A 26,710-nucleotide genomic window follows, 5' to 3' on the forward strand; every position below is an offset into this window, starting at 1 on the left:
CCTCTGACAGATCAAGTGAAAGTTGCATTATATTATTATTATTATATTATTTATTTTTCGTATTTTGTTTTGTTTGTGTTTTTGTTTTTGCTTTTTTTTTCTGCTTTTTTGTTCCTTCTCATTTTCCTTGTTTTCTTCTGCTCTTCCTTTTTTTTCCTTCCTTTTTTTTTTTTTTTGTGTTTTCGGCTGTTTAGGTTGTTTTTTTTGTTATTTCTGTCTTTCCCTGATTTGTTTTGTCTTTTTTTTCTCTTCTTTTTTTTTTTTTCTTTGTTTGGTTTTTTTTTTGTTTTGTTGTTGCTTTGTTGGGTTTTTTTTTTCTCTTCCCCCTCCCCTTCCTTCCCCCCCCCAGCCTTCCCACTTTTTTTCGTTCTGGTTAATGAGAATAAAAGTTTCTAAATTTACATTTTTATAGGGTATTGTAAATAAAGATGACTTGTATACTGCTGCCGGCCTGACCGCTCCTTCTCCGGCCCCCGCCACCCCCGGGGGTGTCCCCGGTGGGGTGTCCCCTCCCTGTCCTCGTTTTTCCCCCCCGCAGGTCTCGAACTCGCGCCCCCGGGTGTCCCCCCACGGCGCTCGGGGGGGGCGTGGCGAGGCCTCAGCCAATCGCCGCGCGCGCCGCGCCAGGCCCCGCCCCTCCGCCAATGGCTGGCGGGATGACTCACCGCTCGCCGTCACGCCGCGCGGCGCGCCGCTCCCGCTCTGATTGGCCGGCCACTTGACTGACGGGCGCGGCGGCCCTCTCTGGCCAATGGCAGCGCGCGCGGCGCCCCACCGCCGCCGCTCCCGCCAATGGGACGGCGGCGTGGGCGGGACGAGTGACGGCAGCGCGGCGGGGCGGCGGCGGCGGCGGCGGCGATGGCGGAGCTGCGAGCGGCGGGCGCGGGGCCCGGCCCGGCCGCGCCCCCCGGGCCCACAGCGCTGCCCGCGGGCTCCGGCGCGGCCCCGGCCCTGCCCTCACCGGCGGCGAGCGCCGGGGCCCCACCGGCACCCACGGCGCCGACAGCACCCACAGCGGCGGGAGGCGGCGGCGGCGGGGCCGGTGCGGGCGGCGGCGGGGCCGGTCCCGGCTCGGCCCGCGAGGGGTGGCTCTTCAAGTGGACCAACTACATCAAGGGGTACCAGCGCCGCTGGTTCGTGCTCAGCAACGGGCTGCTCAGCTACTACCGGTAGGTACCGGGCACCGGGGACCCCCCGTGACCTTGGGGACCGTCTGAGCCCCCACGGGGTGAGGGGAGCGGGGGGAGGGCGGTGTCCCCCGCGCCCAGCGGGCAGGGGTCGGTGTCCCCCGGGGGTGGCTGGGGAGGGGGCGGGTGTCACCTGCCTGTCCCCGGGGTTGTCACCTCTCGGTTCCCCGGGGCTCAGTTTGGGGAGGGGGCCGTCAGGCTGTTCCCCGGTGTCAGCAGGGCGGGTCACGCCTCCCTGGCCCCGGGGTTGTCACCTCTGTGTCACCGGGGCTGTCATTTCCTTGTCCCCGCGGGTATTTTGAGGGGGGTCGGGAGGGTCTCCACCCTCGCCTCTTCCAGCCCCTGGCTGCCGCTGTCTGTCCCAGCGCCTCTTCCCGGTGGCCCCGTGGCTCGTCCCCAAGCCCCGGCAGCGGCACTGCCACTCCCTCGGGGACATCTGAGCCCGGCCCGGGGGGGGCCGTGTCCCTCCGTTACTAATGGGAGAAGCGGAGTCTCGGGCAGCTGCCGGCTCCGGTTACACGGCCGGGAATGAGGGGGGACACACCGGGACGGGGGTGTCCCGCCTGGATGTCACCCCTGCCACCCGCTGACGTGGACAGGGAGTGCCAGGCTGGGACTTAACCCTCGTCCCGGCCCGTGCCAGGATCCAGGAAGCACCAGGATTCCCAAGGCTCCAGGATCCCTGAGGCCGCTCCTGGGAGCCAGAGACTGTGGATTTACCCCCCCTAAAGTGACACCACCCCCCCACCAGCCTCGGCCCCACCAAAGCCTCCCTATTAATAGCCCCGCGCGCCGGGTCGGGAATGCCGGGCCCCCTGCACGGCCCCCCGCGGGCTCGTCCCGGGGATCCCGGCCCCTTCCCTCCCTCACCGCGTGCTTCCCGCGCAGATCCAAGGCGGAGATGGGCCACACGTGCCGGGGCACCATCAACCTGGCCACGGCCAACATCACCGTGGAGGATTCCTGCAACTTCATCATCTCCAACGGCGGCGCCCAGACCTACCACCTGAAGGCCAGCTCCGAGGTGGAGCGGCAGCGCTGGGTCACCGCCCTCGAGCTCGCCAAGGCCAAGGCTGTCAAGATGCTGGAGGAGTCAGGTATGGCATTCCTGGGATCCCACGGGAGCCAGAGGAGGGGCACGGTGCCCTCAGGACTCAAGGCAGGATCGCGGTACCCTCAGGGTGAAATCCAGTGTCCAGCAGGACCCAGGGCAGGATCCCGGTGTCCCCAGGGCAGGATCCCAGTGTCCCCAGGGCAGGATGATGGTGCCCCTCAGGACAGGATTCCAGTGACCCGGGGGCAGGATCCCAGTGTCCTGACAGTGAAATCCCAGTGCCCAGCAGGACTAGGATAGGATCCTGGTGCCCTAGGCAGAATCTCAGTGCTCTTAAGGTGAAATCCCAGTGCCCCATAGGACCCAGGGTAGAATTCCAGTGTCCCCAGTGCAGGATCCCAGTTCCTCACAGAGCAAGACCCCAGTGCTGCACAGAACCCAGACCAGGATCCCAGTGCTCCATGGAACCCTGGGCAGGATCCCAGTGCCCTGAGCAGAATCCCAGTGTCCCACAGGCCCCAGGGCAAATTCCCAGTGCCCTCAGGGTGAAATCCCAGCGCCCAACAGGACCCAGGACAGGATCTCGGTGCCTCAGCGCATGATCCCCTGTGCCCCACAGAACCTGGGGGAGGATCCCGGTGCAGGATCCCAGTGCAGGATCCCAGTTCCCCACAAGACCCAGGACAAAATCCCAGCGCCCCACAGCACCCAGGGCAGGATCCCAGTGCCCTGCAGGACCTGGATCGGGATCCCAGTGCCCCATGGGACCCAGGGGAGGATCCCAAGGCAATATCCCAGTTCCCCACAAGACCCAGGGCAGGGTCCCAAGGCAATATCCCAGTTCCCCACAAGACCAAGGGTGGGGTCCCACAGGCCCCAGATCAGGTTCCCAGTGCCCCGCAGGCCCTAAGGCAGGATCCCAGCACCCTCAGGGATTTGGGGATCCCCCGTGCTCCCCTTGGCAGCCCCCCCATCGCCCCCCGGTGCGGCGGGCGCTCAGAGCCGGGCGTACGGGACAATCTCCCCCCGCCGCATCCCGACCCGCGGTTCCCATCCCTTCCCCGTTCCCTCAGACGACTCCGGCGACGAGTCGGTGTCGCAGACGGACAAGACGGAGCTGCAGAACACGCTGCGGATTCTGTCCAGCAAGGTGGAGGACCTGAGCACCTGCAACGACCTGATCGCCAAGCACGGCACGGCCCTGCAGCGCTCGCTCAGCGAGCTCGAGGCCCTGCGCCTGCCCCCCGAGAGCACCGACAAGATCAAGCAGGTCAACGAGCGGGCCACGCTCTTCCGCATCACCTCCAACGCCATGATCAACGTGAGGCTGCCTTCCCTGGGGGGAACAGGCGGGAAAACCACCCGGAGAACTGGCGGGCACTCGTGTTTGGGTTCGGTTTTGTCCCCGCAGGCCTGCAGGGATTTCATGCTGCTGGCGCAGACGCACGGGAAGAAGTGGCAGAAGTCGCTGCAGCAGGAGAGGGATCAGCGGATCCGGCTGGAGGAGACGCTGGAGCAGCTGGCAAAGCAGCACAACCACCTGGAAAGGGCGTTCCGGGGGGCCACGGTGCTCCCTGCCGGCACGCCCGGCACCGGCGGCTCCGGGAAAGGTGGGATGGGACGAGGCTGCTTTCCCTGAGCTTCCCTCGCTCTGCTGATCCCAGGGGGTGGGTCTGTCCCGCGTCACCTGTGCAGCCAAGGGATTTTGGCACCGATGGCACGCTCCAAACCGGCTCCCTCTGACACCCTGTGGGGTTGCCGGGGTGGTGTGTGACCCCTCTGGCAAAGGCAGGATGGGACAAGCCAGGTGTTCCCCAGCTGCTTTCCCGAGCCAGGCTCAGCTTCCCTCAGTCCCCTGATCCCAAGGGCTGGGTCTGTCCCCTGTCACCTTGTGTACCCAAGGGATTTTGGCACTTAAAACTGGCTCTAAAGTGGCTCATCTGAGCCTTGCCTGTGTGACCCCTGCCTGCTGGTGACAGGGGCCTCCCAGTGTCTCACTGGTGGGGAAACTGGGAGCGATGTCCCTTCCTTAACAGCACTGTCCCCTTCCCAGATCTGTGCTGCCCCTCCAAAGGTGACATGAGCGACGAGGACGACGACAACAACGAGTTCTTTGACGCCCCCGAGATCTTCCCCATGCCCGACATGATGGGCCACAAGTGAGTTCTGGGGGGCTCTGGGGGGGCCCCACTGCCTGCACCTCCTTGGAAGTGATCACCCTGTTTTCCACCCTTTCCAGGAGAACTGGGAGCAACATCAGCGGCACCAGCAGCGACATCAGCCTGGATGAGCAGGTGGCACGGGGGTTTATGGCTTTGGGGCGGGAACAGGGCTGGGCTGGGGGTCCCCGAATTCCCACGGGGGAGTTCTGGGGGGTCACAGTGATGGAACAGCTCTCGAGGGGAACAGGGCTGGGCTGTGAGTACCCTAATTCCCACAGAGGGGTTTTGGGGGGTCACAGTGATGAAACAGCCCTCGAGGGGAACAGGGCTGGGCTGTGAGTACCCTAATTCCCACAGAGGGGTTTTGGGGGGTCACAGTGATGGAACAGCCCTTGTCTCCCCCCTGCCCAGTACAAGCACCAGGTTGAGGACACCAAGAAGGAGAAGAGAACCCGCATTCCCTACAAACCCAACTACAGCCTCAACCTCTGGAGCATCATGAAGAACTGCATCGGGAAGGAGTTATCCAAAATTCCCATGCCGGTGAGCGCGGATACATCCGGCGGGTGGGCTCGGGGCTCCCCAAAAAGCCCCTTTTTTGACCCCTTTCTGCCTTGCAGGTGAACTTCAACGAGCCACTGTCGATGCTCCAGCGGCTGACAGAGGACCTGGAGTACCACGAGCTCCTGGACCGGGCGGCCAAGTGCGAAAATTCCCTGGAGCAGCTGTGCTACGTGGCCGCCTTCACCGTCTCCTCCTACTCCACCACCGTCTTCCGCACCAGCAAACCCTTCAACCCGCTCCTGGGGGAGACCTTCGAGCTGGATCGGCTGGAGGAGAGCGGATACCGCTCCCTCTGCGAGCAGGTGTGGCCAGCCCCGCCCTCCCGGCCTCTCTTATTCCCTTGGGATGGCCAGCACTGAGCTGTTCCCAATCCCTGTCCAGGTGAGCCACCACCCCCCGGCCGCTGCCCACCACGCCGACTCCAAGCACGGCTGGACACTCCGCCAGGAAATCAAGATCACCAGCAAATTCCGAGGGAAATACCTCTCCATCATGCCTCTAGGTGAGCATCCTGGGATTTTGGGAGACGCCCAAGGCTCCGGGCGTGGTTCCCGACACAGCTTGTGCCCCACCCTCAGGTACCATCCACTGCGTCTTCCACTCGTCCGGCAACCACTACACGTGGAAGAAGGTGACCACCACCGTGCACAACATCATCGTGGGGAAGCTGTGGATAGACCAGGTGGGAAATCACGGGTATGGGAGCGCCCTGGTCCTGTATGGATCCCTTGGGAGCAGGGTGTGGGTGTGTCTGACTGTCACCTTGCCTCTGCAGTCGGGTGAGATCGAGATCGTCAACCACAAGACGGGTGACAAGTGCAACCTCAAGTTTGTCCCTTACAGCTACTTCTCCCGGGACGTGGCGAGGAAGGTAGGGAAAACAGGGAAGCGCGGGACATCCCGGGGTGCCTGTGTCCTGACTGGTGCCACCCCCTCTCCCTCCAGGTGACCGGGGAGGTGACGGACCCCTCGGGGAAGGTGCACTTTGTCCTGCTGGGCACGTGGGACGAGAAGATGGATTGCTACAAAGTCCAGCTGGGAACGGGGGACAACGGAGCCGAGGCCCGGCCCCGAGCCCACGAGTCCGAGGACAGCCGGGTGCTGCTGTGGAAGCGGAACCCGCTCCCGTGAGTCGGGAATGCGGGATGAGGCGTCTCCCAGGAGCGGAGGGACGCGGGGCCGGCGCTGAATTCCCCCTCCCTCCCGTGCCGCAGGAAGTACGCGGAGAACATGTACTACTTCTCGGAGCTGGCGCTGACCCTGAACGCCCCGGAGAGCGGGACGGCTCCCACGGACAGCCGGCGGCGCCCTGACCAGCGGCTCATGGAGAACGGGCGCTGGGACGAGGCCAACGCCGAGAAGCAGCGGCTGGAGGAGAAGCAGCGGCTCTCCCGCAAGCGCCGCGAGGCCGAGGCCGCCCGCGCCTCCGAGGACGGTAAGGAAGGGATGTCCCCCCCTCTCCGGAGCCCCCCCCGGGTGGCCCCCGGGCCCTCACCCCCTCTGTGCCCCCCAGGGACCCCCTGCGATCCCTACAAACCGCTGTGGTTCGAGCGGAAGAAGGACCCGGTGACGCAGGAGCTGGCGCACGTCTACAAGGGGGGGTACTGGGAGAGCAAGGAAAAGCAGGACTGGAGCCTGTGCCCGGATATTTTCTGAGCCCAGCGAGGAGGAGGAGCGGCGGGATGGGGGGGATGAAGGCCAGGACACCCCCCCCCCTTCCGTGTCTGTCTTAAGCGCCCGCTGTCCCCGCGCCGGCCGGGCTTTGCCTTAGCCCACCCAAACTGACCTTGGGGAGCGGGAGCCAACACAGCCCCCCCAGAGCCGGGCTGGAACGGGGGGGGTCCCTCATCCCACCCGCCTCCCCAGCACCCTGGGGTGGGGGGCACGGCCACCCCCAGGGTGGGGGGTCCCCGGGGTGAGCCCGAGGCTGGCCTTGGTCTCCCCCCCCCCTCCCCACTTTTCTTCCCGTCCGCCCCCAGGAGTTCGGGTGCTTTTGGGGTACGGGAGGGGCCAGACTCCCCCCCCAGCCTGTTCTATAGGTGTATATTATATATATGTAGAGAGCAATCGGGGTCCCCTTCTCCCCCTGCCCAGGGGGAGCCTTCCCCAGCCCCCACTTTGGGGGGTCCCCCCCTCCCCGGGGTGTCCCCCACCCACGGAGACCCCCCATGAGGTGCCTTCCCTGTAGGTTTAGGGTGGGGGGGGAGAGCTGTCCTGGGTTTTGGGGGGGTTTGCACCCTCAAACACTACAGGGGTGGGGGGAGGCAGCGTGGGGGTCTCTGTACCCCCAAACCTGAAATCGGGGGCTTTTGATGCCTTTTTATTTTATTTCTTTTTTTTGGGTTTTGTTTTGTTTCTTTTTTTTTTTTTTTTTTTTTTTTTTTTTTTGTCCCAAGGAAAAGAACTAAATTAAAAATCTGTGAATGCCCCAACCTGGCTGTGCCTGCTCTGGGAGTGGAAGGCTCCACTTCCCCACTTCCCCCCTGCAGCTGGTTTTGGGGGCACCCCCTCCTCCTGTGGGGCCCTGATCCTTGCAGTGGATCCTTGGACCCCCAAAAAAGAGGGGTGGCAGCAACCAAACAGGGACTTGAACCCCACTCCTGGGGGTCTCCGGGTGCTCTCTCTTCACCCAGGTCCTGCTGCCCCACGGTGGCTGGGGGGAAGTGGGGGGTGTCCCCTGTGTCCCCCCACATTCCCTGCTGGATTTGGGGTGCTGGGGACCCCCCCGGGCGTCACCTGTTGTGGGGACCCCCAGGGGGCACTTCCATGGATGGTTTGGGGGTCCCGGGGGGGGGGTGACACAGCCCCCCCCCGTGTGTGCTGATTGGCCAGCTGGCTTTGGAGGTGTGTTCTGATTGGCCAGCGCGGTGCTGTGTGCCAATTGGTTGAGCCCCTGCCCTGCCTGACACTGATTGGTTGGGAGTGACCTTCTCCCGAGGGCCAATGTTTTCCCGCCCTGCCCTGATTGGTAAGTGCTGATTGGCCAGTTGGTTCGGGAGGTGCTGATTGGCTGGCTGGCTGCAGCTGGGTCAGATCCAGCCAATGGGAGAGCACAGGTTGGCCCTGATGCCGCGCCCCTGCCACACCCCCGGGCAGCCACTGGGACCATGTGGGACCTTCATGGGACCCCTCTGTGTCCCCTGTGGGACACCCTGTCCCCTAAGCACTGCCCCTTGTCCCCGGGGTGGCTCGGGGTGGCCAAGGGGACAGTGACCCCACATCCCACCCCACATCCCACCCCACATCCCACCCCACGACCACCAGACACGTTCCTCCAGCTCTGATCTGGGGGGTTTATTGGGCCCCCCCCGGCCCTTCCATCACCCCTGGGGGGGCTCCTGTGGCCGGGGGTCTCACATCCGCCCCGTTCCCGGCTGCTCCACTCCAGCTGCTGGCTCTGAGCCCTAAGGGTGGCAGAGAGGTCGGGCAAGAGCAGCTGATGAGGCTCTGGGGGGTCTCCTCCTGCCCGGAGGCCCCGTTACCGGGAGGACAACATCATGACGAACTCTGCGGGGCGAGGAGGGGGGCGTGAGGGGAGGGGACCCCACCTCGGCCCCGTGGGAGGGGCAGGGGGGGTTCCCTCACCGTCGAAGTCCACGTGCCCGTCCCCGTTGAGGTCCACGTCCTGCAGGATCTCGTCCACCTCCTGCGCCTTGAGCTGCTCCCCGAGCAGGGCCGCGATGGCCTCGCGCATCTCGGCCGTGCTGATCTCCCCGTCCCCGTTCATGTCGAACTGCGGGCTCGGGGTCACCTCCAGCCATGGCCACCCCCGGCCTCCCGGGGCCACCGTCCCCTCTGTGCTTGGGGTCACCCCCGTGGCCGTCGTTCTCTCCCGTGCCTTTGGTCACCCCGTGGTCATTGTCCCCACCGTGGTCTTCCCGTGGTCACTGTCCGCTCCCATGCTTGGGGTCACCCCTATGGTCACTGTTCCCTCATGGTCACTGTCCCCTCCCTGCCTGTGGTCGCTGTCACCCAGTGGTCACTTGTCCCCTCTGTGTCTTTGGTCACCCCTCACGGTCACCATTCCCCTGTGGTTGTGGTGTCCACGTGGTCTTCCTGTGGTCCCTGTCCCTTCCATGCCTGTGGTCATCCCCATGGTCACCATCCCCTCGCTGTCACCATCACCTCATGGTCTCCCCGTGGTCACTGTCCCCTCCATGCCTGTGACCCCTGGGTCACTATCCCCCCATGGTCATGCTCTCCCCATGATCTCTGTCCCCTCCCTGCCTGTGGTCACTCCCATGGTCACCATCCCTCCATGGCCACCATCCCCCGGTGATCTTCTCATGGTAAGTGTCCCCTCCATGTTGTTGGTCACCCCCATTGTCACCATCCCCCCATGGTCACCATCACCCCAAGATCTTCCCATGGTCACTGTCCCCTCCATCCTGTGATCTTTCCCATGGTCACTGTCTGCCCACGATCAGGGTCTCCCCATGGTCTTCCCATGGTCACTGTCCCCTCTTTACCCTCATGGTCACCATCTCCCCATGGTCACTGTCCCCTCTATGCCTGTGGTCACCTCACGGTCACTGCCCCCACCACGGTCTCCCCATGGTCACTGTCCCCTCCATGCCTGTGGTCCTTCCCATGTTCAGTGTCACCCCGTGGTCAAGGTCTCCCCACAGTCTTCCCCCGATCCCTGCCCCCTCCATGTCCCCATCATCATTGTCTCCCCAGCATGGTCTTTCCGGGGTCACTGTCCCCACCGTGCCTGTGGTCCCCCTATGACCGTGGTCCCTGTGGCAATGGCCACGGTCCCCTCACGCCCACGGTCCCCCCGTGGTCCCCCCGTACCTCACGGAAGGCGATCTTGAGCTCCCTGACGCCCACCATGTGCGCCGTCTCCTCCCGCAGCTTCGGCCCCATCATCTGCACAAAGTCCTCGAAGTCCACGCGCCCGCCCACTGCGGTGGCAAGGGGACACCCTCAGCTCCCCCTGGCCCCCTCCCGGCCCCCTCCCAGCCCCCCGGGCCCCTGCTCACTCCTCATCTTGATGTGCTGGGAGATCTCGATGAGCTCCATCTCGGTGGGCATGTACCCCAGCGTGCGCATGCACTCGCCCAGGTCCTTGTAGCTGATGTACCCGTCCTGGTCCGTGTCGAACTCCTTGAAGGCGTCCAGCAGCTCTGGACACACGGACACACGGACACCGTCAGGTGTGGGCGGTCACCGCAGTGCCCCGGAGCAGGTCAGTTCTGGGGTGTGGTGCCGTGGCACGTGGTCCCGTGGCAGTGTCCCCCCGTGGCAGAGCCCTCCGTGGCCACGTCCCCCTGGAGAGATCCCTCCCTCCACAGCCCTGTCCCCATGGCAGTGTCCCCATGGCAGACCCTTCTCTGAGGCTGCGTCCCCCCCCATCTCCCTGAGCCCCCGTCCCCGCTCTGTCCCCCTGCTCACCATCCAGCTCCTCCGGCGACAGCTCCCGCTCCTGGATGGGACACAGGGGGGGTGACAGCAGAATGAGACCCGGCTCTGTGACTCCCCCCCCGCCCCCAAACCGCCGTGTCACCTTTGTTAAGCACGGGCCAAAATTAACTCCGGCGGAGGATTAGCGGGATTGGAGGCAAAGCCCCGCCCTGCCCCGTGCCTGCTCCCCCTGCCCGCCCTCTCCTGGTCCCGTGTCCCCTCTCCTGTCACCCCCCCGGGCTGGCTCACCCCGGGACCCCCAGGATCCGGATGGGATGTGGGTGCTGCCGAGGGGGCTTTGTACTCCGGAGGTGGGAGGGCAAGATGTGTCCCCCCAGAGCTTGGCTGGCCCTGCCCAGGGTGTCCCCCTGGGGTGTCCTCTCTGTCCCCCTGGCCCTGGGGGGTCCCCAAAGCCATCCCTAGTGCCCCCATGCCCCCTCTCTCCCCAGGAATCCAGAGTGTCCCTGAGCTTGTCCCCCGCGCTCCATGTCCCCTCAATCCTCAGGGTTTCAGAGGGTTCCTGTCCCCATTCCTGCTGTCCCCATATCTCCATCCCCAGGGTCCTGGAGTGTCCTCCAACCCCAACCCCACTGTCCCCACGTCCCTTCCATCCCCAAGGTCCTGGAATATCTCCACTGTCCCCATTCCACAGTTCCCGACCCCATCCCCACTGCCCCCCCTGCCCCCTCCGTCTACAGGGTCCTGGACTGCCCCTGTCCCCATCCCCACTGTCCCCATGTTCCCATCCCCACTGTCCCCACTATCCCCATGTCCCCTCCATCACCAGCGCCCCAGAGTGTCCCTTACTGTGTCCCTGATGTCCCTGTCCCCCCCTTCCTTCCCGTGTCCTGGACTGTTCTTGTCCCCATCTCTGCTGTCCCTCATCCTCACCATTCCCAGGCTCCCAGAGTGTCCCCATGTCCCCATCCCCCCTGTCCCCAAAGTCCCTGTCCCCCCTCCATCTGCAGAGTCCCAGAGTGTCCCTGACCATGTCCCCAGTGTCTCATGTCCCCTCCACCCACAGGGTCCTGGACTGTCCCTGTCCCCATCCTCACTGTCCCTGTCCCCATCCCTGCTGTCCCCATGTCCCTTCCATCTGCAGGCTCCCGGACTGTCCCTGTCCCTGTCCCATCCCCACGGTCCCCACATCCCCTCCATCCCCAGGGTCCCTCCATCCCCGCCCTCGTCCCCGTGTCCCCTCTGTCCCGTGCCCCCCCCGCTGTCCCCACCTTGCCAAAGACGGTGTTGAGGAAGGGGGAGTAGGTCTTGGTGGCCGCGGCGTGGGGGTCCCCCGAGCCCTTCTTCCCGCTCTTCTGCCCGTGGCCGCCGTGCCGGGACTCGGAGCCGGAATTCTTGTGGGCGGGGGGCTCCTCGGGGGCTTTGGGGGGGTTCTCCCCCGCCTCGCCCCCCCCTTTCCCCTTCTGCGGGGGCTCCGTGTCCTTGGGGGTCCCCTTGTCCCCGCGGGTGCGTGGCATGTGGCCGGGGCCGGGTGGGCAGCAGGGAGCGGGACCCCGGGATGGACGAGCAGGAGGAAGGAGCCGGGAAATCCTCTTACACGCCCCCCCTCCCCGTGACCCCCACACCCTTCCCTCCCTCCCCCGTGGGCTCCCGGGCCCGGCAGGGCAAAGCCAATTAGCGGTGATTAACGGCAGGAAACAGCCACGGCCACCACCGGCCCGGGGCAGGGCCACATGGCCACCGCGCCGCGGCCACCAGAGGGGTCCCCACACACGTCCTGGGGTCACCCACCGAGGACCTTGCGTGGGGAGTCCAGTGGTGACACCCCAAGGCCACCACAGCGTCCCCAGCACCAACCCATGTCCCTGGTGGTGACCCCCCAAGGCCACTGCAGTGTCCCCAGCACTGACCCCCGAGGCCACCGCAGTGTCCCCAGACCAACCCACACCCCCAGTGGTGACACCCCAAGGTCACGCCACCCGTGTTCCCTCACCTGGCGCCTCTCTCTGAGCTCTCCCCACCCCTGAGGTAGGTCCTACATTATTTACCACCCTGTGCCACCCGCCACTGTCACCCCCGTGCCACCCACTGGCGCTGTCCATGGGGACTGTCCCCCACGGGTGACCCTGCCCACAGGGTCACTCTGTCCCACCGGTAACCTCATCCACAAGGAATGTACCCTATGGGTGACCCTGTGCAGGGGGACCCTGTCCCATGGGGTGATCCTGTCCATGGGGTGACCCTGTCCCACGGGTGACCCTGTCCATGGGGTGACTGTGTCCCTGGGGTGACTGTCCCACAGGTGACCCTGTCCATGTGACCGTGTCCATGGGGTGATCCTGTCCCACAGGTGACCCTGTCCATGGGGTGATCCTGTCCATGGGGTGACCCTGTCCCATAGGGTGACCCTGTCCCACAGGTGATCCTGTCCATGGGGTGATCCTGTCCCACAGGTGACCCTGTCCATGGGGTGATCCTGTCCCACAGGTGACCCTGTCCATGGGGTGATCCTGTCCCACAAGTGACCCTCTCCATGAGGTGACCCTGTCCCATGGGGTGACCGTGTCCATGGGGTGACCGTGTCCCACGAGTGACCCTGTCTATGGGGTGACCCTGTCCCACAGGTGAGTTTGTCCCATGGGTGACCGTGTCCATGGGGTGACTGTCGCACGAGTGACCGTGTCCATGGGGTGACTGTGTCCATGGGGTAATCCTGTCCATGGGTGCCCGTGTCTGTGGGGTGACCGTATCCATGGGGTCACCCTGTCCCATGGGGTGCCCGTGTCCGTGGGGTGACTGTCGCACGAGTGACCCTGTCGCACGGGTGTCCGTGGGGTGACTGTCGCACGGGTGACCGTGTCCATGAGGTGCCCGTGTCCGTGGGGTGACTGTCGCACGGGTGCCCGTGTCCGTGGGGTCACCCTGTCCATGGGGTGCCCGTGTCCGTGGGGTGACTGTCCCACGGGTGACCGTGTCCATGGGGTGCCCGTGTCCGTGGGGTGACTCGCACGGTGCCCGCACAGCGCTGTCCCTTCCCGGGTGCCCCCCCCGCCCGGTGTCTCCGCAGGGTCCCGCTGCCCCCCGTTCCCCCCCCGTCCCAGTGCGCAGGCGCGGGGCGGCCCCGCTCACTTCCTGCCCCGCCCCCGCCGCCGCCGCCGCCGCCGCTGCCGCCGCCCCCCCCGACCCCGGCACCGGCACCGGGCACCCCCCGGGCACCCCCCGGGCACCCCCGGGCACCCCCCGGGCACCGACCCGCCGGTGAGTGCGGCACAGACCCCCGCGGTGCCCCCCGTCCGCCTTCCGGGGGGGCGGGGGGGCAGCCCCGTCCCTGTCCCCGTTCCCGGCGGGGCCACCCCCGTCCCTGTCCCCATCCCTGTCCCCGTCCCCATCCTTGTCCCCATCCCTGTCCCCATCCTTCCCCCTGAACCCGTCCCTGTGCCCACGCCCAGCGGGGCCACCCCTTGCCCACGTCCCCGACCCCGTCCCTGTCCCCATCCCCGTCCGTGTCTCTATCCCTGCCCCGTCCCCATTCCCGTCCCCGTACCGAGCAGGGCCACCACCAGCCCTGCATCCCCGTCCTTGTCCCTGTCCCCATCCGTGTCCCCCATCACTGTCCCCATACCAAACGAGGCCATGCTCATTCCTGACCACTCCCCCGTCCCTATCCCTGTCCCCATCACTGTCCCCACACCCAGCAAGGCCACCCCTGTCACCATCCCTGCCCTCTTCTTGTCCCTGTCCCTATCTCTGACCCTGTCCCTATCCCTGTCCCCGTCACTGTCCCCATACCCAACAAGGCCACCTCTGTCCCCATACCTGCCCTCTTCTTGTCCCTGTCCCTATCTCTGACCCCGTCCCTGACTCCTTGTCCCACAGGGCCACCCTACATGCCCCTATATAGCCAGCCAGGACCACCCCGTCCCTATCTCCATCCCTGTCCCCATCCCATCCCTGTCCCCTGACCCACTGGGCTGTCCCTGTCCCCTTTTCTATCCCCACCCCTCTACCCAGGGGGACATCCTTGTCCCTATGCCTGTCCCCATCCCGGGTGGGACATTCCCTGTCCCCCTCAGAGCCCCCATTGCAGGGGTGCCCCCTGAGCCCTCCCCCAGGGGGCCGGGCAGGGAGGTGGGTGTGTGGGGTGTGTGTCCCGATTCCCGGTTGTGGGAGCGGCTGAGCCGCCCTTTACCCAGGGCAGAGGACAGCGGCGAGCCCGGGGCAGGTGCCACTTCCCCGGTGGCCCTGCCCCTTGTTTTGGGGTGTCCCCACGTGCCTGAGCGTGGCCCCGGGGGTGCCTCCCCAGCCATGTCGTTCCGGAAGGTGGTGCGGCAGAGCAAATTCCGGCACGTGTTCGGGCAGCCGGTGAAGACGGAGCAGTGCTACGATGACATCCGCGTGTCCCGCGTCACCTGGGACAGCACCTTCTGCGCCGTCAACCCCTCCTTTGTCGCCATCATCGTGGAGGCCAGCGGCGGCGGCGCCTTCCTCGTCCTCCCCCTGCACAAGGTGCCGCCGGGGGGGTGCCGCCGGGGAACTGGGGGGTGGTCTGTGCCGGCGGGTGACACCCCTCGATGTCCCTTTGCCCCCAGACCGGCCGCATCGACAAGTCGTACCCCACCGTGTGCGGCCACACGGGCCCCGTCCTCGACATCGACTGGTGTCCCCACAACGACCACGTCATCGCCAGCGGCTCCGAGGACTGCACCGTCATGGTGAGGGGGTGCCGAGGGCACCCGGGGGGGCGGCCCCGTCCCCGCCCCTGCTTTGCTCAGCGTGCCCCACGTCCCCTCAGGTGTGGCAGATCCCAGAGAACGGGCTGAGCCAGCCGCTGACGGAGCCGGTGGTGGTCCTGGAGGGCCACTCCAAGCGCGTCGGCATCGTCACCTGGCACCCCACGGCCCGCAACGTGCTGCTCAGCGCAGGTACGGGGGGGCCACGGCGGGGCCGCGGGGACGGGGGGGTCACACGGCCCGGGTGACCCCCGTGGTGCCCCCCAGGCTGCGACAACGTGGTGCTGATCTGGAACGTGGGCACGGCGGAGGAGCTGTACCGGCTGGAGGGGCTGCACCCCGACCTCATCTACAGCGTCAGCTGGAGCCGCGACGGCTCCCGCTTCTGCACCGCCTGCAAGGACAAGAGCGTCCGTGTCATCGACCCCCGCCGCGGCACCGTGGTGGCTGTGAGTGTCCCTGCCCCCCTGGGCACTGTCACCCTGCCCGTGGCACCGGGGCACCGGCCCGCACTGGTTCTTGGGGGACAATCCCCTGCCCGTGCCCTCTGGTGTGCTCTGTTGTCCCTTGGGCGCCCCTGTACCTTGTCCTTGTCCCACGGTGCTCCCCTTTGTCCCGTGTCTCTTGGGTGCCCTTGTCTCCCGGTTCCCCACTGTCCCTTTGGGGCACCTGTCCCTTGGTGCTTCTCACTGTCCTGTGTCCCTTGGGTGCTACTGACCCCTGCTTCCTAACTTTTCCCTGCTGCTCCCTGTCCTTGTCTCCTGGTGCTCCCTCTTGTTCCCTGGGCCTTGCCTTTGTCCCCTGCTGCTCCCTACCCTTGTCCCCTGCTGCTCCCCACTGTCCCCTATCCCTTGGGTGACCCTGTGCCCCACTCCTTGCCCTTGTGCCCTCATGTTCCCTGCTATCCCCTGCTCCCTGCCCTTGTCCCCTGCTGTTCCCCACTGTCCCCTGTGCCATGGTTTCCCCTGTCCCCTGCCCTTGTCCCCTGCTGTTCCCCACCGTTCTGTGTCTCTCGGGTGCTCCTGTCCCCTGTCCTTGTCCCCCCCTGCTCCTCCCTTGTTCCCTGCCTTTGTCCCTTGCTGCTCCCCAATGTCCCGTGGGACACACCCTGTCCCCTGCTGTCCCCTGCTGTCCCCCGCCCCTCGGCACCCCTGTCCCCCTCTCCCTGCCCTGGCCGTGGTGCCGCGGCCCCGCTGACGGCCCCGTTGTCCCCCAGGAGAAGGAGCGGGCGCACGAGGGGGCGCGTCCCATGCGCGCCATCTTCCTGGCCGACGGCAAGATCTTCACCACTGGCTTCAGCCGCATGAGCGAGCGGCAGCTGGCGCTGTGGGACATGGTGAGCGGCGCCCCGGGGGTCCCACGGGACCGCTGCGGGGGTCCCCACGTGCCTCACACCCCCCGCCCCGCCCCAGGAGAACCTGGAGGAGCCCATGGGGCTGCAGGAGCTGGACTCCAGCAACGGGGCTCTGCTGCCCTTCTACGACCCCGACACCAACGTGGTCTACGTGTGCGGCAAGGTACGGTGACCCCCCGCCCTGCTGGGGGCCCCCCAAAACACGGGGACCCCCCTAACGGCGTGTCCCCAGGGGGATTCGAGCATCCGGTACTTCGAGATCACGGAGGAGCCCCCCTACATCCACTTCCTCAACACCTTCACCAGCAAGGAGCCCCAGCGGGGAATGGGCTGGATGCCCAAGCGTGGGCTGGATGTCAGCAAGTGTGAGATCGCCAGGTGGGCGTGGGGGACGTGGGGGACGAGGTGAGGGACCCCCCTGGTGCCCCCCCAGGCTCCCCTGAGACCCCCCCCGTGCCCCCCCGGCAGGTTCTACAAGCTGCACGAGCGCAAGTGCGAGCCCATCATCATGACGGTGCCAAGGAAGGTCCGTGGGGCTCTGGGCAGGGGGAGGGGGGTGGGTGGTGGTCCCTGGTGGGGGGGACCCCTATGGGTGTTGTGTGGGGTCCCTGGGCAGGAAAGGGGGATTGGATGGGGGTCCCCATGGGGTTTGTGTTGTCCCTGGTAACTGGGTGGGGGTCCCCATGGGGTTCGTGGTGGATCCCTGGGCAGGACATGGTGTCTGGGTGGGGTCCCCATAGGGCCTTTGTGGGGTCCCCATAGGGCCTTTGTGGGGTCCCTGGGTGAAACATGGTGCCTGGGTGGGGGGGTCCCCATGAGATCTGTTTGGGGGTCCCCATGTGGTCTGTGTGTGGGGTCCCTGGGTGAGGCTCCCCATGTGATCTGTGTGGGGGTTCCCTGGGTGAGGGTCCCCACATGGCCTGTGTGTGGTCCCTGACTCGGGGACATGGGGCCAGTGTGGGTGTCCCCAGTGAGCCTGCCTGGGGGTCCCCACGGGGTGTGTGTGGGGTCCCTGGGTATTACACGGTGCCTGGGAGTTGGGGGGCCCGCACTGAGGGCACGTGTGGCTTCCCCGGGGCGCCTCTCCGGGGCTCCCCCCGAGTGTCCCCCCGCCCTGACCGTGGGCGGGGGGCAGTCGGACCTGTTCCAGGACGACCTGTACCCGGACACGGCGGGCCCGGAGGCGGCCATGGAGGCGGAGGAGTGGGTGGCGGGGCGCACGGCGGGGCCGGTGCTGGTGTCCCTGCGCCAGGCCTACGTGCCCCCCAAGCAGCGGGACCTCAAGGTGAGCCGGCGGGCGCTGCTGCACGACGGCCACGCCACCGCCGGGGCCACCACCACGCCGACCCCCACGGCCCCCGCCGCCCCCGCGCCCGCCCGGCTCAGCGCGCCCCCGGCACTGGGAACGCTGGGAACGCTGGGAACCGGCACCGCCACGGTGAGGGAGGAGCGGGAGAGGTCGGGGTGGGTGGGGTCTAAATGGGTGTGGTCTCTGTGGGATGGGCCAGGGGCTGGGTGAGGAAGGTGGTGGGCGGAGCAGTGGGATGGGCGTGGTTTCTGTCGGTGGGGCTGTGGAGTGGGAGGGGTCTCTGTGGGTGGGACATTGGAATGGGTGGGGTCATTGAGGGTGCGGCTATGGAGTGGGTGTGGCCTGTGTGGGGTGGGTGTCATGGAGTGGGTGTGGTCTCTGTGGGTGTGGCTGTGGACTGGTGTGGTCTCTGGGTGGAGCTGTGATGTGGGTGGGATCTCCAGAGTGGGCGTGGCAGCAGCTGGGTGGGGGCAGGTGGGTGGGGCCATTGCTGGTGGGTGTGGCCATTTGGTGCAATGGGTGTGGTCACAGTGGGTGTGTATAAATTTGGGGGCAGCGGGGAGGGTGCAATAAAGGTCGAGTGGGGGATTGGTGGGGTGTGCTTTGAATGTGACCAGGCTGGGCCAACGGGCTGGGCTGCGTGTGGTGGGCGTGGCAGTGGGTGGAGCTCTGTTGGGCGTGTCCCGTGTGGGCGTGGCTCACGGGGGTGGGGTGTTGTCCCTCAGGGGGGCCAGCTGGAGGAGGTGCTGCAGGAGGTGGCGGCGCTGCGGGCGCTGGTGGCCGAGCAGGGCCAGCGCATCGACCGCCTGGAGGAGCAGCTCAGCCGCCTCGAGAACGGCCACGTCTAGGGACCCCCTCAGGGACCACCGCCCCAGGGACCACGCCTGCGCCCCAGGGACCCCCTGCCCCGCACCCTCCCACCCCTGGGGTGCCCCCTCACCCCGCTCTGGGTCCTTCTCCCCTTGGGGGGCTCCCCCCCCCCCATTGCCTTACTGGGTGCTGCCCCCCTCCCCAAATCATGGACCATTCCCACCCCCGTGTCCTCGGGCTGGGGGTTGCTCCTGGGATCAAACGTTGCCCCCTGCACCCCCCAGTCCCTGCGTGGGGTGTCCTGCCCCTTCTTCCTACGGGGCAGGGCATGATCTGACCCCTACAACTGTGAAATATTGTCCCCCCTATATTTTGGGGGCTTTCCCCCCCTGCCTCCCCCTTCCTCCTCCTTATCGTGTTCCCTCCTCCATTCCAGTGCAGGGTCAAAAACTATATTTTCACTCCAAATAAAGGATTTATAAGAAAAGTTCTGGGGGCCGTGGGGGGCCGGGGAGGCCAGGGGGTTTGTGGGGGTGGCTGTGGGGGCTTGGGGGGGGTGGCTGTGGGGTTAGGGGGCTCTTTCGGGGAGGGGGGCAGGGAGCTCCGAAAGCTGCAGGTGCCACCCGTGGGAGGGGAGGTGACCCGGCGGGGCGCAGGAAGGCGCGGCGGTCACGGGTGGGGGCTCAGCGCCTCGGGCAGGAAGTGGGGGGCACTTCGGGTAGGGAGGGGGTTGGGGGGGTGCAGCACCTCCCCTCCCCCCGCTCCGAAACATCCGCTGCGCGGGGGCAGGAAGTTGGGGGGGCTCCCCCCCCTCATCTCGGCATCGCGCCCGCGGCGTCGGGACCCGCTCCGGCAGCACCCGCTGATGGTGAGCACCCCAAAAACGGGCAGGGAGGGACGGGGGGGGGCTGGGGACACGCGGGAGGGTTCGGGGGGGATCCCCCAAACTGAGACTGAGCTGGGGGAAGGGTGGGTTCCTCTCTAGCCTCAGTTTCCCCCGTGAAACGTGGAGGCAGGGTGGGGGTGGCTGAGTTTCATTCAAATTCGGGTACCTCCAGTTTTGGAGGGTGGGGGGGGCAGCAATGGGGGGTCCCTGGGCAGGTCCCCCTTCCATAGTTGGGTGTGGGGCGCGGGGCCTGGTGGTGCTAGAGCTGGGAGGGCAGGTTTTGGGGGTTGGGGAGAGGTTTGGGGGGGCTCAGGAGCAGGATGGGGTGGGGGGGACAGGTTGGGGGGAGCACAGTGGGGTTGAGGGAGGTTTGGGGGTTTCAGGGGAGCACGGTGAGGTTGGGGAGCAGGCTGGGCGGATTGGAGGAGTGTGGGGGGGTTGGGGGAGCAGGTTTGGGGGATAAGGGCAGTATGGGGGCGTTGGGATACTGGTGGGAGAAGGGGAGCGTGGAGGGTTTGGGGGGCAGGTTTGGGGTGTTCAGGGTAGTATGGGGGTTGGGGTACAGGTGGGGGGATAAAGGGAGCATGGAGGGGTTGGGGGAGGTTTGGGGGTTCAGGGGAGCACAGTGGGGTTGGAGGGGTGTGTTGGGGGGGTCAGGGTACTGTGGTGAGTTCGGGGGGGCAGGTGAGGAGGTAAGTGAGCATGGGGTAGTTGAGGGGCAGGATGGGAGGATCAGGGGAGATCAGTGGGGTTGGGGAGCAGGTTGGGTGTGTCAGGGGAGCACGGTGGGGTTTGGGAGCAGGTTGGGGGGTTCAGGGGAGCACAGTGGGGTTGGGGAGCAGGTTGAGTGTGTCAGGGGAGCACGGTGGGGTTTGGGAGCAGGTTGGGGGGTTCAGGGGAGCACAGTGGGGTTGGGGAGCAGGTTGAGTGTGTCAGGGGAGCAGAGTGGGGTTTGTGGGCAGGTTGGGGGGTTCAGGGGAGCAGGGTGAGGTTGGCTCAGGTTGTCATAGTGGGGTTGGGGTCTCCGGTGAAGGCTGTGAATGCCGGGTTTGGGGAGGACCCTAGAGCTTTGGGGGGGGAGTTTCTATGGGGCTGCAGCACTATGGGAAGGGGTGAGGGGTGCGGGGGGGAAGCTGTGCAGCCACGTGGGGCGGCAGGACCCGGCTCCTCTGCCCCAGCACCCGCAGGTGCCACAGCACCCGCCGCCCACGGCTTCCCGTCCCCGCCACGGGGGTCACCTCCCTCCTCCCTGTCCCTTGTCCCCTGTCCCCGCTGCCCTTTGCCCCAGGCCTTTCCCAGCTCCGGGAAGGCCCGGGCCCCGTGCCAGGCACAGGGAGGTGACCCCTGCCCTCGCCCTCAGGCTGGCCCGCGGTGGCACCCGCTGCTGCTGGCGCTGGCGGGGCCGGTGGCCGCCGGGGACCCCGCGGGGGCCCGCAGCGACCGGGCGGTGGGCACCCTGGTGGGGGTCCTGCTGTGCCTGGTGCTGTGCCTGGCGCTGGCCTGGCACCACCTGTGCCGCCTCTCGGCCGGCCAGTACCACCCTTGGCCGCTGGGCCGCCGGGCCCTGGCGCTGCTGCGGGGACGGTGGCAGCGGCTGCGGGCGCTGGGGGACCCCGCCGAGGCACCCGGGGACGCCGACACGGAGGTGGCCGGGAGGGACGAGGAAGAGGAGCTGATGCCGTGGAGCCTGGAGAGGAGGCTGGAGCGGGAGGAGGAGGAGGAGGAGGAAGAGCAGGAGGCGGCGAATGAAGAGGAGGATGAGCAGGAGGCCGAGGCATCCCTGGCCCTGGAGGGTGGAGAGAGCCCCCCGAGCGCGGGGCAGGGGGCGGGGGGCAGCGCCGAGGCCTTGCTCAGTGACCTGCGCCCCTTCTCGGGGACGGCGGCCTGGGAGGACACGCGGCCAAACGTCACCGCCTTGTGATGTCACCCCGTGATGTCACCCCGTGATGTCACCCCGCGTCCCCACTGCCGTGAGATGTCACCGCCCTGTGATGCCACTGCCCTGTGATGTTGCCGCCCTGCCGAGTCAGCACCGCCCCACGACGTCACCATCTTGTGATAACACCACCGCCCTGCGATGTCACCACCGTGTGAAGTCACCACCGCCCCGTGACGTCACCGCCCTGCGACATCACGTCCTTGTCCTGCGATGTCATCACCCTCTGACGTCACCTCGACACCCCTCCCACGTGATGTCACCGCCCTGTGATGTCACGTCGTTCTGACACCCCTGTCCTGCGATGTCACCCCCCCCCGGGATGTCACCTCCTCGCGATGTCACCGCCCTGCCAGCAGAGGGACCCCTCCTCTGCCCCCAGCAGAGGCTCCTGATTGGCTGTGCGGGCCTGGGCACCGGCCAATAAAGAGCAGCTCTGACCAGTTTTGGCTGCCTGGGTAAGCTGGGGAAATGGGTGTGGCACAAAAGGGGTGTGGCACCACACAGGGGGTGGAGCCTGGGCCCCACCCTGGCAGGGCAACCCTCCCCCCACCGCCTCCCCCCGCCACGGGCCCCCCCAGGACCCCCATGGCCAGCACAGGGACCACCACGGCCTCGGCAAGTCCTTTAATTGGCACAGGTCCAGCAGCGGGGCCACGCCCCCAGGGGCCGCACCCCAAAAGGCCACGCCCCAAGGGCCACACCCCTGGGCGGGCCCCATGTGCCCCCCAGCCCGGGAGGCAGGGGGCTGTGCTGGATGGGGGGGGTGAACCCCCTGGAGCAACAGCAGCACCGTGGGGTCCCCCCCACCCTGTGGGGGGCACCAGGCCCCCCCCCGCCCCACCCCACCCCCCCACCCCTACCTGGGCACCCGGCCCCGGCCCCCCTTCTGCTTCTTGGCCCCCCCGGAGGGCTTGATGGGCAGGGGGGCTGTGCCCTCGGGCGGGGGGGCCTGCGGGGGTCCCAGCTCCATGGGGTCCCCTGAGGCCACCGGCTTGAACGCCTCGAACGGGGAGAACTTCACAGGGCTGGGGGGGACACGGTGGGTGGTGAGAGGGGCACCCACGGGGGGCACAGCCAGTGCCCCTCCCCAGCCCCGAGGGCACCACGCCCCCCTCATACCCCATGAACCTTTCCACTGCACCCCCACCCACTCTCTTTCCCCCTTGGTGCCCATACTGATGCTCCCACCCCAAAACACCCCAAAGCCTCACCCCACCACCTCCCAGTCCCCCTCGTACCCCCAGGATGGGGCAGGAACCTGATGGGGATGCTGAGCCCCCCAACCTCTATGCACCCCCCCACTGCTGCCCCAGCACTGCCTCCTGTCCACCCCTGGGTGCCCACCCTGATGCCCCCAGCCCCCCCATTCTCCCCCCGAGCCCTCCCTGCCCCCCCAGTACCTGACGGGGGTGCGGGGGCTGCTGTTGAGGCGTCGGGGCGAGCGCACCTTGGGCTGGAAGGAGAACCCCTCCTTGATGCTCTCCAGCACCGAGGGGGCCACGTAGGTGAAGCCCTGCGGGTTTTAGGGGTGTCAGCGGGGGGGCTGGGGGTGCTGGGGGTGCCCCCCCAGGCTGTGCCCCCCCTACCAGGAAGGCCTGGTTGGCACTTTCGCTGATGGCGGCATCGTCGGGGCTGTCGACGGGGGTCTGGCGGGTGAAGCGGGTGTCGAACTGGCTCACGTCCTCCTCTGACTGCTGTGGGGACACGGCGGGTGCTCCCATGGGACCCCCCCCAAAACACTCCCTGCCCCCCTCTGCCCGCCCTCCGTACCAGGCAGGGTTTGAAGGGGGGGTCCAGCCTGCGCGCCAGCAGGTCCTCCCAGTTGATGTGGCGGAAGAAGGGTTGTTTCTGTGGGACTGGGGAGTGTCAGGCAGGACGCGGGGGGTCCCGCCTGACCCCCCCCCACCCCCTGCCCACCCCTGTACCTGCACATCGGCCGCGTCCCCCGGGCCCCCCCCCACCCGCTGGCTGGGGTTTCGCTTGAGGAACTGGAAGAGAGAAATAGGGATGGAAGAGAAATAGGGCTGGAGGGGGGAATGGGAGAGGTGTTTTGGTAGAATCTGCTTAAATAAAGGGTGGGAGGAGGCGAGGGGAGTTTGGGGGGCACCTTCTTGAGGAGGTCGCGGGCGTCGGGGGTCAGGTAGGGCGGCAGCACCAGTTTGCCCTTGAGGATCTTGTCGATGGTCTTCTTGCGGTTCTCGGCGGTGAACGGGGGCTGAGAGAGGCTCGGGGTCACCCAGGTGAGGACCCCCCACCCACCCTCAGGACCCCCCGAGCCACCTCCGGGACCCCTCACCCAATGACCCCCAGGGAGGAAGGAGCAGGAGTGAGACTTGCTGATCCTGTGAGTAGCAGGGGGCCCTGGCTCCTCCTGGCAGGGACCCATCTCCAGGACCCCCACCCACCTTCAGGACCCCCCCCTCCACCTGTCAGACCCCCCCAGGCCCCTGGGGAGGAAGGAGCAGGAGCGGGACTTGCCGATCCGGTGAGCATGTCGTACATCAGGGCTCCCAGGCTCCACCAGTCCACCGCCCGGTTGTGCCCGCTCCTCACCAGGATCTCGGGGGCCCTGCCAGGAGCGGGGGGGGGGGTCCCTGAGCGCACGGGGGGCCACGGCAGACACCCCCCCCGCGCCCCCCAAGTGCTGCATCCCCCTCACATGTACTCGATGGTGCCGCAGAAGGTGTGGGTGACGGCTCCGTCGTGGATCGACTCCTTGCACAGCCCGAAATCCGTGAGCTTGATGTGCCCTGAGGGAGATGGGGGGGGGTCAGCACCATCCCTGGAGAACCCCCAAGCCCCCTAGACCCCCCCCCAAGCCCACCTTGGCTGTTGAGCATGATGTTCTCCGGCTTGAGATCCCGGTAGATGATCCCGTGGGAGTGCAGGTGACCCAGAGCCAGCGTGATCTCGCTCAGGTAGAAACTGGGGCGGGACGGGGGGGCTGAGAGCGGTGTTGGGGTGCCCACTCCCCTCTCCATGCCCACCACTACCACCCCCCCATCCCTACCAGGCCGTGTCCTCCAGGAAGATTCCCTCCCGCTCCAGCTGCATGAAGAGCTCTCCACCTGCAAACAGAGCCCGAGTTGGGCCCCCTGAGCCATCCCTGGAAACCTTTCAGCCATCCCTAGGACCCCCTGAGCCATCCCTGGAAATCCTTTAGCCATCCCTAGGACCCCCTGAGCCATCCCTGGAAACCTTTTAGCCATCCCTGGGACCCCGCTGGGACCCCCTGAGCCATCCCTGGAAATCCTTTAGCCATCCCTAGGACCCCCTGAGCCATCCCTGGAAACCCTTTAGCCATCCCTGGGACCCCTGAGAAATACCTGGGACCTTCAGGGCCATCCTTGAGACCCTCTGAACAATCCCCAGGACCCCCTGAGCCACCCCTTGGACCCCTTTAGCCACCTCTGGGATCCCGTGAGCCATCCTGGGGAGTCCCTGAGCAATACCTGGACCCCCCAAACAATCCCCCCTTTGACCACCTCTGGAACCCCCCTGAGTGACCCCTGGAATGCCGAGAGCCATCCCTGGATCCCCTGAGCCACCCCTGGGACTGTCTGACCCACCCCTGTGACTCCGGGAACCATCCCTGAGACCCCCCTAAGCCATGCCCGGGCTCCCCGAGCCCCCCAGCCCCCCGGCCCCCCTTCCCTCACCGCTGAGGCACTCCAGGATGAGGTAGAGCTTGCCGCCCGTCTGGAAGGCGTAGATGAGGTCGACGATGAAGGGGTGCTTGACGGCCTCCAGGATGTTCCTCTCTGCCCGGGTGTGCGCCGTGTCCTTGGCGTTGCAGGCGATCTTGGCCTGGGGAGGGGGTGGGTGTGGAGTTTGGGGGGTCCCCGGGGGGGGGCTCGGGGGCTCGGGGGGCGGGCAGGGGTAGCACTACCTTCTTCAGGACCTTCATGGCAAAGATCTTCCCCGTGTTGGTGCCCTGGACTTTGCGGACCTGGAACACCTGGGAGGGCGGGAAGGGAAGGTTGGGGACGCTGTGGAGCAGCACTGGAGCCCCTGCCAGGACCCCCCCGGCCCGCTGTGCCCCCACCTTGCCGTAGCCACCCTTGCCCAGGACTCGGAGCAGCTCGAAGCAGTGGGGGCCGATGTGCTCGGGGCCGTTGTTGACGCTGCTCTCCGAGATCTCGATCTCTTCGTAGTGTCCCACCGGCCTGGGGGGAGAGGGGGTGAGCAGGGACGGACCCCCTGCCTGTCCCCTGCCTGCCCCTCCCTCCCCTGCCTGCCCCCCACTTACTCCAGGCCGTTCCCTCGGGGCTCCAGCTCCATCTCCTGCGGGAGGGGACCCACAGTCAGCGGAGGGCAGGGGGGGGCACGGGGGGCAGGGGGGCGGCGGCAGGGAGGGGACACGCGGTGGGATGGCAGGGAGGCAGCAGACCCACGGCAGGCAGGGGACTCATGGCAGGCAGGGGACCCGGGGCGGGATGGCAGGCAGGTAAAGAACCCACGGCAGCAGGCAGGGGACCCACGGCAGCAGGGAGGGGACACATGGCAGGGAGGGGACCCAGGACAGCAGGGAGGGGACACATGGCAGGGAGCGGGACACATGGCAGGGAGGGGACCCAGGACAGCAGGGAGGGGACCCACAGCAGGCAGGGAGGGGACCCACAGCAGGCAGGGAGGGGACCCACGGCAGGGAGGGGCCACATGGCAGGCTGAGGACCCAGGACAGGAAGGGGACCCATGGCAGGCGCGACACGGGCAGGACACGGGCAGGACACGGGCAGCGCGGGGCGAGGCAGCGCCGAGCCGGCCCTGCCGGATGTTTTGGGGCCGAGGCCGGGCCCTGCCCAGCGGGAGCCACCCGCTGCCCGGCCGGGACCCGCGGCTGCCCCCGGTGCCGCACGGACAGCGCGGCGACAGCCCCCGCCCCGCCACCGGCGGGACCCCCGTCCCTGTCGCTGTCGCCGTCCCGCAGCCCCCCGCCCGCCCCGCCGGGCTCCGAGCGTGCCCCGCGTGTCCCGGTGCCCGCGCTCCCGCTGTCCCCGCCGCGTCCCCGCTCCGCGCCCCGTCCCGATCCCGGTGCCCCGCGTCCCCGCCGCGCCGCCCCCCGCCCCCGCCGGCGCTCAGGGGGTCCCGATCCCGGGGTGTCCCCCCCGCGTCCCCCCCCCGCCCGCGCCCCGGGGTGGGCTCACGGCGCCCAGCTCGGGTTCGTCCCCGTCGCTGCCCTCCTCGGTCTCCAGGTCGATGTCGAACACCCCCGCCATGACGGCGCCGCGCGGGGACCCCCGGGGACCCGCCCCGCGGACACGCCCCCACGGACACGCCCCCACGGACACGCCCCCACGGACACGCCCCCACGGACACGCCCCGCCGCGTCACCGGGCTGTGCCCCGGTG

General features: G+C 67.2%; 5 protein-coding genes across 5 annotated transcripts; 3 read left to right on the forward strand and 2 right to left on the reverse strand.

Moving 5' to 3' along the window:
- The first annotated feature begins 855 nt into the window (after window positions 1-855).
- Window positions 856-6,623, forward strand: LOC113997655 (oxysterol binding protein). The gene is made up of 13 exons (XM_027739675.2): window positions 856-1,169; window positions 2,076-2,284; window positions 3,315-3,562; window positions 3,653-3,851; window positions 4,295-4,400; window positions 4,481-4,535; window positions 4,815-4,946; window positions 5,024-5,269; window positions 5,349-5,469; window positions 5,546-5,649; window positions 5,743-5,838; window positions 5,913-6,094; window positions 6,182-6,623. Exons 1-13 carry the CDS (start codon window positions 859-861, stop codon window positions 6,621-6,623), a joined length of 2,451 nt encoding a protein of 816 aa, XP_027595476.1. The 5' UTR covers window positions 856-858.
- Window positions 6,624-8,350: 1,727 nt separating this feature from the next.
- On the reverse strand, window positions 8,351-11,848 carry CABP4 (calcium binding protein 4). The gene is made up of 6 exons (XM_027739677.2): window positions 11,603-11,848; window positions 10,365-10,395; window positions 9,953-10,096; window positions 9,765-9,874; window positions 8,553-8,700; window positions 8,351-8,474 (listed from the first exon to the last, which is right to left on the reverse strand). Exons 1-6 carry the CDS (start codon window positions 11,846-11,848, stop codon window positions 8,446-8,448), a joined length of 708 nt encoding a protein of 235 aa, XP_027595478.2. The 3' UTR covers window positions 8,351-8,445.
- Window positions 11,849-13,555: 1,707 nt separating this feature from the next.
- Window positions 13,556-19,021, forward strand: CORO1B (coronin 1B). Its single transcript, XM_027739684.2, has 11 exons — window positions 13,556-13,589; window positions 14,635-14,837; window positions 14,921-15,043; window positions 15,124-15,253; window positions 15,329-15,510; window positions 16,278-16,397; window positions 16,474-16,578; window positions 16,648-16,793; window positions 16,884-16,941; window positions 17,551-17,853; window positions 18,450-19,021. The coding sequence occupies exons 2-11, from the start codon at window positions 14,637-14,639 to the stop codon at window positions 18,570-18,572; spliced, it is 1,491 nt and encodes a 496-aa protein (XP_027595485.1). The 5' UTR covers window positions 13,556-13,589; window positions 14,635-14,636; the 3' UTR covers window positions 18,573-19,021.
- Window positions 19,022-20,522: 1,501 nt separating this feature from the next.
- On the forward strand, window positions 20,523-21,802 carry LOC113997625 (protein tyrosine phosphatase receptor type C associated protein). Its single transcript, XM_039389224.1, has one exon. The coding sequence runs from the start codon at window positions 20,523-20,525 to the stop codon at window positions 21,339-21,341; it is 819 nt and encodes a 272-aa protein (XP_039245158.1). The 3' UTR covers window positions 21,342-21,802.
- A 413-nt stretch (window positions 21,803-22,215) lies between these two features.
- On the reverse strand, window positions 22,216-26,629 carry RPS6KB2 (ribosomal protein S6 kinase B2). The gene is made up of 15 exons (XM_027739662.2): window positions 26,507-26,629; window positions 25,609-25,643; window positions 25,405-25,525; window positions 25,249-25,317; window positions 25,019-25,166; window positions 24,370-24,427; window positions 24,184-24,284; window positions 24,019-24,109; window positions 23,838-23,928; window positions 23,467-23,574; window positions 23,285-23,347; window positions 23,130-23,207; window positions 22,946-23,053; window positions 22,760-22,872; window positions 22,216-22,384 (listed from the first exon to the last, which is right to left on the reverse strand). Exons 1-15 carry the CDS (start codon window positions 26,576-26,578, stop codon window positions 22,216-22,218), a joined length of 1,425 nt encoding a protein of 474 aa, XP_027595463.1. The 5' UTR covers window positions 26,579-26,629.
- Window positions 26,630-26,710: the final 81 nt, after the last annotated feature.

The sequence above is a fragment of the Pipra filicauda genome, unplaced genomic scaffold, assembly GCF_003945595.2.
Source record: "Pipra filicauda isolate LSUMZ 115617 unplaced genomic scaffold, ASM394559v2 scaffold719_size241573_pilon, whole genome shotgun sequence".
Taxonomy (NCBI): Eukaryota; Metazoa; Chordata; class Aves; order Passeriformes; family Pipridae; genus Pipra; species Pipra filicauda.

Excerpts from the sequence above, each read along its gene's own strand:
- RPS6KB2 (XM_027739662.2), bottom strand. The coding sequence starts at position 26,578 with ATGGCGGGGGTGTTCGACATCGACCTGGAGACCGAGGAGGGCAGCGAC. Across the intron at positions 23,575-23,837 it reads ACGACATGCTCACCGGATCG|CCCCCGTTCACCGCCGAGAA; the intron begins GCAAGTCCCGCT and ends AGCCTCTCTCAG. Across the intron at positions 23,054-23,129 it reads CCCCCTTCAAACCCTGCCTG|CAGTCAGAGGAGGACGTGAG; the intron begins GTACGGAGGGCG and ends GTGTCCCCACAG.
- LOC113997625 (XM_039389224.1), top strand. The coding sequence starts at position 20,523 with ATGGGAAGGGGTGAGGGGTGCGGGGGGGAAGCTGTGCAGCCACGTGGG.
- CABP4 (XM_027739677.2), bottom strand. The coding sequence starts at position 11,848 with ATGCCACGCACCCGCGGGGACAAGGGGACCCCCAAGGACACGGAGCCC. Across the intron at positions 10,396-11,602 it reads TCAACACCGTCTTTGGCAAG|GAGCGGGAGCTGTCGCCGGA; the intron begins GTGGGGACAGCG and ends TGTCCCATCCAG. Across the intron at positions 8,701-9,764 it reads TCAAGATCGCCTTCCGTGAG|TTCGACATGAACGGGGACGG; the intron begins GTACGGGGGGAC and ends CCGAGCCCGCAG.
- CORO1B (XM_027739684.2), top strand. The coding sequence starts at position 14,637 with ATGTCGTTCCGGAAGGTGGTGCGGCAGAGCAAATTCCGGCACGTGTTC. Across the intron at positions 15,044-15,123 it reads CCGAGGACTGCACCGTCATG|GTGTGGCAGATCCCAGAGAA; the intron begins GTGAGGGGGTGC and ends ACGTCCCCTCAG. Across the intron at positions 15,511-16,277 it reads GCCGCGGCACCGTGGTGGCT|GAGAAGGAGCGGGCGCACGA; the intron begins GTGAGTGTCCCT and ends GTTGTCCCCCAG.
- LOC113997655 (XM_027739675.2), top strand. The coding sequence starts at position 859 with ATGGCGGAGCTGCGAGCGGCGGGCGCGGGGCCCGGCCCGGCCGCGCCC. Across the intron at positions 5,270-5,348 it reads ACCGCTCCCTCTGCGAGCAG|GTGAGCCACCACCCCCCGGC; the intron begins GTGTGGCCAGCC and ends ATCCCTGTCCAG. Across the intron at positions 5,650-5,742 it reads GGAAGCTGTGGATAGACCAG|TCGGGTGAGATCGAGATCGT; the intron begins GTGGGAAATCAC and ends TTGCCTCTGCAG.